This window comes from Eulemur rufifrons, chromosome 30 (genome assembly GCF_041146395.1).
Source record: "Eulemur rufifrons isolate Redbay chromosome 30, OSU_ERuf_1, whole genome shotgun sequence".
Lineage (NCBI taxonomy): Eukaryota > Metazoa > Chordata > Mammalia > Primates > Lemuridae > Eulemur > Eulemur rufifrons.
Genome location: NC_091012.1, coordinates 54,449,790 through 54,462,465, shown reverse-complemented (window position 1 = coordinate 54,462,465; position 12,676 = coordinate 54,449,790). Strand labels below are relative to the sequence as shown.

General features: G+C 35.8%; 1 protein-coding gene across 2 annotated transcripts; it reads left to right on the top strand.

Annotated features, from left to right (window-relative positions):
* The first annotated feature begins 200 nt into the window (after positions 1–200).
* On the top strand, positions 201–1,196 carry LOC138378298 (major facilitator superfamily domain-containing protein 8-like). Of its 2 annotated transcripts, XM_069463651.1 has the most exons (2): positions 229–622; positions 737–1,196. In XM_069463651.1, the coding sequence occupies exons 1-2, from the start codon at positions 330–332 to the stop codon at positions 1,194–1,196; spliced, it is 753 nt and encodes a 250-aa protein (XP_069319752.1). In that variant the 5' UTR covers positions 229–329. The 2 variants fall into 2 exon arrangements, with proteins under 2 accessions (XP_069319751.1, XP_069319752.1); XM_069463650.1 differs by having other exon boundaries at positions 201–1,196.
* Positions 1,197–12,676: the final 11,480 nt, after the last annotated feature.

Sequence of the window (12,676 nt, the reverse complement as noted above, 5' to 3'; positions counted from 1 at the left end):
CAATTTGATGGTGATTGACTTTTTTTTATGTTTTGATATCTTTCTCTCTTTCATTTTCAAACTTAATAGGCTAAATAGCAAATTTAGTAGACAATTTAAAATGATTCATTCAGCACGTTGACAACTTCACAGCGCTCGGGATGGGAGGTGTCGCGAGAATTGCCTCAAGCCACCTTGTCAGGGCTGTAACTACCGCGAGCCTGGGGATGGAGGCAGAACAGGAGCCACTTTTAGGCAACCGCACATCCAGAAGCAGAGAAGGGGACACTGTAGAAACTGAAGAGCATTATAAGAGCCGATGGAAATCTATCAGGATTCTGTATCTTACTATGTTTCTCAGCAGTGTAGGGTTTTCTATTGTGATAATGTCAATATGGCCATATCTCCAAAAGATTGATCAGACAGCTGATGTAAGTTTTTTGGGCTGGGTTATTGCTTCGTTTAGTCTTGGCCAAATGGTAGCTTCACCTATGTTTGGTTTATGGTCTAATTATAGACCAAGAAAAGAACCTCTCATTGTCTCCATCTTCATTTCGGTGGCAGCCAACTGCCTCTATGCATATGTCCACCTCCCAGCTTCTCATAATAAATACTACATGCTGGTTGCTCGTGGATTGGTGGGATTTGTAGCAGGAAATGTAGCCGTTGTTAGGTCATATATTGCTGGTGCTACTTCCCTTCAGGAAAGAACAAGTTCCATGGCAAATACAAGTGCCTGTCAAGCATTAGGTTTTATTCTTGGCCCAGTTTTTCAGACTTGTTTTGCACTCATTGGAGAAAAGGGTGTGACATGGGATGTAATTAAGCTGCAGATAAACATGTACACAGCACCAGTTTTACTTGGCACCTTCTTGGGAGTTTTCAATATTATTCTGATCCTTGCTATATTAAGAGAACATTGGGTGGATGACTCTGGACGACAGTGTAAAAATATTAATTTTGAAGAAGCAAGCACAGATGAAGTTCAGGTTCCCCAAGGAAATATTGATCAAGTTGCTGTTGTGGCCACCAATATTTTGTTTTTTGTGGTTCTATTTATCTTTGCTCTTTTTGAAACCATCATTACTCCATTAACAATGGATATGTATGGCTGGACTCAAGAACAAGTTGTACTATATGATGGAATAATACTTGCTGCTCTTGGAGTTGAGGCAGTTGTTATTCTCTTAGGGGTTAAATTACTTTCCAAAAAGTAAGTTATGTATTTTTGGTTTTGTTTCAAGTCTATTTTTTTTATAAAGTAAAACATGAAACAGAGCTAATAATGCAAATGATTGGGCTAATAAAATAATTTAAAGCTTTTCTCTCATTATGTATTAGTTATAGCCCTTAAAAGTTTGCAAGCAGATTTAAAATTTCCTCTGACATTTCTTTGGTAAAGCAAAATATCTTACATAGTAAATTATTGTCTCCTTTTGTATATTATGTATACTTTTTATATTATGTTTTACTTAAAGTATTTCTTAAATAATATTTTGTAAAGCCTTGCTCTCTTGTATGATAATATATGTTATGTAACAAAAAAGATTCAATGGTTAAGTTCGGAAAATTCTGGTTAAGATTACTGAACTTATTTATTCTACAATTTCTAAGTATTCTATATATCCTATATCATGATCATGGCATATAAAGTTTGTAGCATTTCTCAGTTATTTGACCACAGAACCCTTTTTAAAAACACACTGCTTGATTTTAATTCTTTTCAATTTCTTTTTGTTAAGAGGGTTAAAATTGATATATAATAGATATACATATTTTCAGCAAAAAAATGATTTATTCATAAGGTTTCAAAATCTGAGCAAACTATTTTATACAACCCTTCCAAAAAGTTAAAAATAAAATTTCTACCTATGCCAAAATAAACATAGAAGTGAAACTTTTTGAATGCAAAAATGGATACTTTTAGAAATATACAGAAGTATTTTCAAAATGCAGTATGTTAATTTCCTAGTCCATTATATAAAGATGATATTCAGAATAACCAGGAGGTACATTAGATATAAGCTGAATTACAATTGACCCCATCTCTCTTATTCCCCTTACTTATCCAATTTATTACCAAGTCCTGTTGATTTTGTCCTAATTAATTCTCCAATCTAGCTACTTCTCTCCATTTCCACTGCTACCCAGTCCAAGTTGCCATCACCTCCTGCTTAGATTGCTGCAATAGATTTGTAACTGGCTTTTGTTTTCATTCTTAACTTCTGTTGGTAGGCTGAATAATGCCCCCCAATGTGCATACACACACACACACACACACACACACACACACACAGAGATATCCAGAAACCTGTGTATTTGTTATCTTACATGGTAACAAGAATCTTGCATATGTGATTAAGTTTATGTTCTTGAGATGGGGGATTATCTTGGATTACCCACGTTGCTCCAATATAATCACTAGAGTCCTTCTGAGAGGTAGATTAGAGGATCAGAATCAAAAATAGAAAATGTAATGATTGGAGCTGAGGTCAGAGAGGAGAGAAGATGCTATGCTGCTGGCCTTTGAAAATAGAAAAAGGAGCCATGAGTCAAAGAATGCAAGTGGTTTCTAGAAGCTAGAAAAAGCAAGGGAATGCATTCTCTCCTAGAGCCTCCAAAAGAAGGCTTCTATCTTCACTTTAGCCCAGTGAAACTGATTTTGGACTTCTGACTTTTAGGACTATAAGATAATAAATTTTAAGCAATTAAATTTATATTACTTTGTTACAGCAGCAATAGGAGACTAATATAACCCCCTGTAATAGATTCCCCACACAGCAGAACAATCTTTTAAAAAAATTAAAATCCTTCAACGACAGTCCTAAGCAGCTAGGAAAAAAATCCAAAATACTTAAAATGTCCTCCAAAGCTCTGTGTTACAAATTGAATTGTGTCCTTCTCAAAATCCATACAATGAAGTTCTAACCCTAATGTGACCTTATTTGGAGAGAGCATTTTTATAGAGGCTCTCAAGTTAAAGTGAGGCCATTAGGGTGGGCCTTGATACAATATGACTTGTGTACTAACCATCAAATTGGTATTAACTGATCATATATAGTATGTATATATAGTAATAACATTCATCAGGTATTGGGCAGATGGGAGGGGGTAAAAGGGGATGGGTATATACACCTAATGGGTGCAGTGTGCACCATCTGGGGGATGAACACTCTTGAAGCTCTGACTCAGGTGGGGCAAAGGCAACATATGTAACCTAAACATTTGTAACCCCGTAATATGCTAAAATAAAAAAAAATTTGAAAAAATATGACTTGTGTCCTTATAAAAAGGAAAAATGTGGACAAAGAGACACATGGATATAGGGAAGACAATGTGAAAAGACATATGGAGATAACCATCTACAATCCAGGGAGAGAGGCCTTGAATAGATCCTTCATTCACTGCCCTCAGAAGGAACAAACCGTGATGACACCATGATTTTGAATTTCTAACCTCCAAAACTATGAGATGGTAAACTTCTATTGCTTAAGCCACTCAGTTTGTAGTACTTTGTTACAGCATCCCTAGAAAACTGATTTATCCTGCATGATCTGGCCTCTGCCTACCTCTCCAGGTTTATCTTGAGCTCTTTTCCTCTCTCTCTGCCCTCCAGCCACATATGCTTCTCCATTCCAAGCCTTTTCATATGCTTCCTAGGACATTTATCCCCCTACAACTTATGACCTGGTTAATATCTACTCATTCTTCTGGTCACAAATTAAAAGTCACTCTCTCAGAGACTTTCCCTGGCCATCAATATAAAGGTGCTACCAGTCTCCATTATTTGTTCATAACACCCTGATCTTTTTTACAATAGCTCATATAAAAATTTTAATTATAGATATATTTTGAAGATTTTTCTATTAATACCTGTCAGTGACCATGTCTATAGTGTGAACTAATGTGTACACTGCACCCAGCACATTGCCTAGCCCTTAATAGATACTCAGTATTTGTTAAAATAAATGGATAAATTCACTCCCTGAGACAAATTATCTCTGACAAAATCTGCTTCAAATTCACATTCCCTTCTCTAGACCTCACATTCCAAGAATAGGAACCTGATAGGCTATCACTTCCTAGCCTTGGTAGAAGTCTCCAGACACAGTGTTGGCCCTCCCTTAGCCCTTACCTTGTATATTGAGGACCCAGATTCTAGATAAATAGATATTACTATTGACAGCTAATCAGATGTGTTCCTGCTTCAAATCCTGGAAAATACCATGCATACTGTATTCTCAGGATGGTAACATTTCTGATATGGAAAAGCAAGGAAAAAACTCAGTGAAAGAAATGAAACTATAAAATGTTTGCCATTACAATAAAAAAAGACATTTTAGAAAAGAGCAAGGTTTAGGAAAATTTGATTCTGAAAAAAATTAAGGATTTCATGCCTCCCCATAATTTTTCTCATTAACAGACAATATAATTGGAGACATGTTGATATTCACTTCAACTCTCCATTTCACCTGTATGTGTAGACATTGCCACCACAGTCATAATCAAGCCAAAAGTCATAGGATTAGATGGATACTTAAGCTTTAAAATATACAAATTTTTGATTCATAATACTGCCTTTCTTTCATAACTGCTAAAGTTATTCATTTTCATAAAGTTCACTTGGTAAAATCTCACTTCAGGATATAAGACAGCAAGTGACATAGGTATTAATTTGCAAGGACTCCTTTTTTAAATCACTCTGGTATGACAAGCTTATGAGTCACAATGTTTGTGATATAAATTCATTATAGATTCTCATATCATGGTCCATCATCATTTTAGCTTGGCATGCTTTCAGATCTTCTCAATAGCACTAACAATTTGTTGTTTTTCTTTCTGACTGTTTTAATATCCTACCCTTTAGAATGTCAGTTTGCAATATGGAAAAGTTGAAAATATACTCAATTAAAGTTGTTTACTGCAGTACTAATTCTGAGCTAGCTACCAAGACTCAGGACACCAGTTGAATCTGAAAAGTCAGACTTTGAAGTTTCTACATCAGCTATCTCTTTGAGAACCTGAAAGGTGTTAACACATCATCATTGATCCAACTGTTTTCATGGTTGAACTGGTTGTTTCAGTAATCATTCTAATTAAGCCATTTGATTCTTATGATCATTAAGAAAACCAAACCAAGCTGCAATATTGTTTTTGGGTCCTGTGACTGGCTCTGGGAGGTCAACTTGCAAGCTCTTTATGGCATTTACTGACTCAATTTTCCAGGGTGTGCGGGGACCAAGGAGTGGCCATTTGGGGGAGCACCTACCCCTCCCCACAGAAAAACTGTGGTACTGGATAAGGATGGAAAGAACCCAGCCTGGAGCCTTAGCATACAAGCATTTACCCACCTCCCCTGTGAACAGCTCTGCCAGTTTGGAGAGCTTGCCCTGACCCTCCTACCAGTGCCTCCCCCTAGTGGCCAGAAAAGCAACTTCTGAGCCCCACTGAGGCTTTGCAAAGGCTTTCAGGCTCCCACAACCTAGCCACCAACTCCCTTGCTCCTCCCAAATCTCGGTGATGGTAGAGATAAAGAAAACCCCCAGGAAGATATAAGGTCCCTCCTAAAGCTTCAGGCACTCAAAAACTACACCTGGAGGACACAAGACACAAGAGAACATCTTGGCAGCTTGCTCTATCACACAAACATCAATCAATGATAGGGAGAACAACAATATAGCTCATGATAGCATCTTCCAGCTCAAGCTGATTCACACACAAGTACCACCCACCATCACTGAGCGTAAGCTGGGGGACATAACTCACTATACAATGCTAGAAAGAGGTGAAGACAGCAAGTTAGAGATAACCCAAGAGGTACACCAAACCTTCTAGAATACCCCATAGGAAACTCAGGACCAGCACTCCTCTCCCTGGCCCACTCAGGAATCAATCTTAAGGGACCCAGAGACAGGTTCATAAACCACCAGGTCTCAACCAAGAGGCCAGATGAGAAGAAATCACTGAAAGAACTCTGGAAACATGAAAAATCAGAGCAAAAGGAAATCCCAAAAAGAAGATAATAACTCCTTACCAATGGATACCAACCAAAAGAAAAGGACTGAAATGACAGATGAAGAATTCCAAATATGGATTGTGAGGAACCTAAATAAAATACAAGAGAAAATAGAAACCCAACACAAAGAAATCACAAAAACAATGCAGGAAATGAATGAAAAATTTACAAATGAAATTTAATTATTTAAAAATATCAAACAGAACTTCTGGAAACAAAAAATTCATTCAAGGAAATACAAAACACAATGGAAAGCCTTAAAAATAGGCTAGATCAGGCAGAAGAAAGAATCTCAGAGCTTGAGGACAATACTTTGAGTTAAACAAGTGAGTCAAAGAGAAAGATCTGAGAAACAAAAGGAATGAACAAAACCCACAAGAAATATGGGATTATGTAAGGAGGCCTAACATAAGAAACATAGGCATCCCTGAGTATACTCAAGGGTTGGAAAATGTATTTGAGGGAATAATTGAGGAAAATTTCTGTGGCCTTGCTAAAAAAAACCGAGATATCCAGGTAGAAGAAGCTCATAGGACCCATAGGAGATCTAACATGAAGACGAAATGACCATGACACATAGTCATCAGACTAGCCAAAATAAACATGAAAGAGGTACTCCTACAACCCATAAGGTGAAAGCAGCAGGTAACTTACAAACGGAAACCCATCAGACTAACTGCAGGCTTCTCAACTGAGACCTTAAAAGCCAGAAGGGATTGGGGCTCCATTTTCAGTCTTCTCAAACAGAATAATGGGTGGCCTAGAATACTGTATACTGCAAAACTAAGTTTCTTATGTGAGGGAGAAATAAAGACTTTTTCAGACAAGCAAACAGGGAATTTGTCAAGACCAGACCTGCCCTGTAAGAAGTACTCAGAACTCCATTATACATATATCAACAAAATAGACATTCACAAGTGTAAAATCAAACAAGAGCTAAAGGTCAGAGCCTGGCTACCACAAGAGCTCAAGAGGCAAAACAAAGCAATAAAGTTCTACTAAACAAGATGAACAGTAATCCACCTTACTTATCAATTCTTTCAATAAATGTGAATGGCTTGAATTCCCTGCTCAAGAGACGTAGGCTGGCTGAATGGATAAAAAATACAAGCCTAGTATCTGCTATCTCCAGGAAACACAACTAACACACAAGGACTCATTCATACTCAAGGTGAAGGGATAAAAAACAACATTCCTTGCAAATGAAAACCAAAAGAAAGCTGGTGTAGCCACCCATGTGCCCAGATTCATAAAGCAAACACTATTTGATCTAAACAAAGTGATAAACAGAAGCATCATAAGAGCTGGGAACTTCAACACCCCACTAACAGAATGGGACAGATCCTCCAAACAGAAAAGAAGCAAAGAAACAATGGACATAGGCAGAACTCTAGAACAAATAGGCCTAATAGACATTTACAGAATATTCCACCCAAAACCCACTGAATATATGTTCTTCTCATCAGCTCATGGAACATAATCTAAGATTGATCACATCCTAGGCCACAAACATGCCTCAACAAATTTAAAAAAAACGAAATTACACCAAAGTATATTGTTAGACCACATGGAATAAAGTTAGAAATGAATTCCAACAGAAACACTCAACGCTACTCAAAGTCATGGAAATTAAACAAACTACTGCTGAATATTGTGTCAAAGGGGAAATTAAGATAGAAATCAAAACATTGTTCAAACTAAATGACAAAATGGACACAAGTTATCAAAATCTGTGGGATTCAGCAAAATCAGTCATAAGAGGAAAATTCATAGCCATAAATGCCTACATCCAAAAGGCAGAAAGATCACAAATCGATAATCTAATGAATCTTCTCAAGTAATTGGAATAAGAAGAGCAAACAAATCCCAAAGCCAGCAGAAGAAAAGAAATAACTAAGATCACAGCAAAACTAAATGAGTGGATACCAAAAGAATTATATAGAAAATTAATGAAACTAAAAGGTTGTTCATTGAAAATGTAAAAAAAATCAACAGGCCTCTCAGTAGATTAACAAGAAACAGAAAAGAAAGGACCCTAACAAATTCAATCAGAAATGAAAAAGGAGATATTACAACTGATACCATGGAAATATAAAATATCATCTCTAAATACTATAAAAATATCTATACACATAAACTTGAATATGTTGAGGGAATGGATGAATTCCTAGAATCACAATCCTCCCTAGGCTGAATCAAGAGGAAATAGAACTCTTGAACAGACCAACATCAAGTAACAAATTGAAGCAACAATGAAAATCTCCCAACAAAAAAGTCCCAGACAAGATGGTTTCACTGCCAAATTTTACCAGCAACTACAAAGAACTGGTATCTATACTACAGAAATCATTCCATAACATAGAGAAGGAAGGCATCTTCCCTGACTCATTCTATGAAGACAATATCACCTTAATACCAAAGCCAAGAAAAGGACAACAAAAAAAGAAAACTACAGACCAGTATCTCTTATGAATATAGATGCAAAAATTCTAAATAAAATCCTAGCAAACTTAATTCAGCTGCACATCAAAAAAAATAATCCACCATGATTAAGTGGGCTTCATCCCAGAGATGCAAGGATGGTTCAATATATGCAAGTCTATAAATAGTATTCACCACATAAATAGAAGCAAAAACAAAGAACAGCAATGTGGAAAAAGCATTTGACAAAATTCAGCACTTTTCTATGATAAGAACTCTTAATAAATAGAAGTAGATGGAACAAACGTCAAAACTGTAAAAGCTATATACAACAAACCCATGGCCAAAATCACACTGAATGGGGAAAATTGAAAGCATCCCCACATAGAACTGGAATCAGACAGGGTTGCGCACTGTTACCACTTCTGTTCAACATAGTGCTGGAAGTCCTAGCCAGAACAATCAGATGAGAGAAGGAGATCATGGGCATCCAAATGGGGAAGGAAGAAGTCAAACAATCACTCTTTTCTAATGATATGATCCTATATCTGTAAAACCACAAAGATTCTTCCAAGAGACTCCTGGAGTTGATAAACAATTCAGCAAAGTCTCAGATTACAAAATCAATATACACAAATCAGTAGCGTTCCTATATGCCAACAACAGTTAAACTGAGAACCAAATCAAAGACTCAACACCTTTCACAACAGCAATAAAGAAAAAATACCTAGAAATATATTTAACTAAGGAGGTGAAAGACCTCTACAGGGAGAACTATGAAATACTGAGGAAGGAAATAGCAGAGGACATAAACAGATGAAAACCATATCATGCTCATGGATTGGCAGAATCAACATTGTAAAAATGTCTATACTACGCAAAATGATTTATAGATTCAATACAATCCCCATTAAAATATCAATGTCATTTTTTACAGATATAGAAAAAAATAATTCTATGCTTCGTATGGAACCAGAAAAGGTCCTGAAGAGCCAAAGCAGTCTTAAGCAAAAAGAAAAAAATAGGGAGGCATCAATTTATCAGACTTAAAGTTATACTACAAGGCTACAGTAATCAAAACAACATGATACTGGCACAACAACAGGGACATAGACCAATGGATCAGAACAGAGAACCCAGATATAAAACCATCCTCATATAGCCATCTGATCTTTGACAAAGCAGACAAAAATATACACTGGGGAAAATAATCCCTATTCAATAAATGGTGCTCGGAAATTTAGATAGCCACAAGTAGAAGACTGAAACACGATCTGTACCTCTCACCACTAACAAAAATCAACTCATAATGGATAACAAACTTAAACCTAAGGCATGAATCATAAGAATTCTAGAAGAAACAGTTGGAAAAACTCTTACATATATCAGCCTAGGCAAATAATTTTTATGAAGAAGACCCCAAAGGCAATCAGAACAACAGCAAAAATAAAAAAATGGGACCTGATCAAATTAAAAAGCTTCTGCACAGACAAGAACACTATCAATAGAGCGAATAGACAACCTAATGAATGGGAAAAATATTTGCATACCATACACTTGATAAAGGGTTGATAACTAGAATCTATATAGAACTCAGGAAAACCAGCCAGAAAAATCAAACAACCCCATTAAAAATTGGGCAAATGACATGAATAGAAACTTTCAAAAGAAGACAGACTAATGGCCAAGAAACATGAAAAATGCCCAACATCTCTAATCATCAGGGAAATTCAAATCAAAACCACAATGAGAGATATCAGTTAACTCCAATGAGAATGGTTTTATCAAAAAGTCCCAAAACAACAAATGTTAGTGTGGATGTAGAGAGATAGAAACACTCATACACTGCTGGTGGGACTGAAAATTAGCACAACTTCTATGGAAAATAATATGGAGATACCTCAAAGAACTAAAAGTAGAACTAGCATTTGATCCAGCAGTCCCACTACTGGGTACCTACACAAAGGAAAAAAGTCATTCTATAAAAACAGCATCTGCACTAGAATGTTTATAGCAGCACAATGCACAATTTACAATTGCAAAGATGTGGAAACAACCCAAGTGCCCATCAATACATAAGTGGATTAAAAATATGTGGTATATGTATACCATGAAGTACTACTCAGCCACAAAAAAAACAGTAAACTACCTATATATTATTCTGGATGGAGCTGGAGCCAATTCTTCTAAGCATAGTGTCACAAGAATGGAAAAACAAACACCACATGTACTCACTATTAAATTGGAACTAAATAATCAACACTCGTGTACATATGGTAGTAAAATTCAATGGAAATCAAGCCAGTGGGAGGGGGAAGGAGGAAATGGGTAAATTCACACATAATTGGTAAAATGCACGCTATCTATGTGATGGACACACTTACAACTTTGACTCAAACTGTGAAAAAGTAATTCATGTATCCAAAGTATATGTTACCCCATAATATTCTGAAATAAATAAAAAAGAAAACCAAATCAAATAAACTGTTCAACTGCTTGGCAATCAACCCATAAAATGATCCGTATAATCAATCCTGTCAAGCCAGCCTCAATCCTGTTGAGCAAAGCTACTAATATACCACATGTCCAGAGAATGCAGATCATTTTGCTTTCCCCATTTACTAGTGCAGAATGATATCTTACTTCTTCTGTGGTAAAGGCATCTTAAATAAATAATGACAGCTCAGCACTTATGTTGGATGAGTTCCAAGTTTTTAAATATTAAAGTTCACTAAACACCTATGCAAATGATGCCAGTGAGAGGTAGAGAGAGATATTGCTTTCTTTGGTTGGTTATCCATAAAATCCTATGTGCATTTCTTTATGTGTCCAGAATCTTAAAAATTAAATAGCTAAAAAATAAATGAAGAGATAGGAATCACAGTGAATTACATAAAGGCATTATTGGACTACCAAACACAAAAGAAAAACAAAACACTTTAACTGTTGAAAATTAATTATTTGATCATAGTAAGTATGTATATTCTTAAAGGTACAAATAAATTGTAAAATGTTGACTGAAATATTTCTAAGAATTAAATTGAACTGTTTGTTCAAGCTAGAAACTATAATTCTTTGTAACTTTTATTAGAACTCTTTTCAGTAAACAACATTTGTAATATTTGCAAATGAGATAAGAAGGCTACATTCATAATGTTCCCATCCTGTTATTTTATATTAATATATTAGGAACTGGAGAAACTCTTAATGTTTGTTACTCCTCATTTCAGACTAGCTATATTATTTCCTTATAAATTTGGAATATTCTATTTTACATCTTAAAATTGGGTCATTTCAGCCAGAAAATTCACATAAAATTGCATGTCCTGGACACACAGGCAGAGTTGTCAAAATATTCTCATCAGCTGAGTAAATTTTTGCTCAGAGCCAAAACAACAGACTAGAAAATACAAGCATCCTGTAAGCTATCAATTAGCCCACACATGAGAATAAACTCATTGCAAATATAAAGTATGTCTGTGGCATAACACACACATAGACACACAGAGTTACACACTTAATATGCTTCTTTGAAATAAACAGATTTTTAGAGAAAGTCTCCTTAGTCATAATCCTTGCCCACTTATTAGAAAATAGGAGATATCATCATCATTTAAATACAGTTATAGCAACAAATTTCGGTGTGTCAAATGCCAAAGTAACAACAGAATCAAGAGTCACGTGGTATCCTTGATAATGGAACCCATAAAGGAATCTAGGCTTGAAGGGAGTAGTAACAACCTGAATCCTTACCCACCCCAAGAAGATAAGATGCCAAGCTGAAATCAGGGGCCATGTATGGGGTCCCCAATAGGAGCGTTGTTTCTGGAAAAGATTTTGGAAGAGAGGTCTACTATCCAACATGCAGGGAAGATTTTGAATGGACATGATTATAGAGGAGGAGAATAATTACAAGGCCATCACAGTCGCTCAGATATAAAGCAATGAGGTCCTAGATTAGGGTTGATTATAGTGATAGCCATGAGTGAATAGTTTTGTGATGAAGAAAGATTTTATGTGACTGAATGCAAAATGGGTTAAAATATTGTGATGTTTCGCCCCTTATGATTAAGCTGGCTATTTATGATCTTTATCTGCTATAGAAATATGCTCTATTATTTTTTTCTCTCCTATATCTCGAATCACTCCCTATTCATTGAGTCTTTTTTCTCTGCCTACAATTAACCTCAGGTCTATTGACTTCAAAATAATGATAATAAAAAGATAAAATAATGATAATAAAAAGATTTAAAAATGATA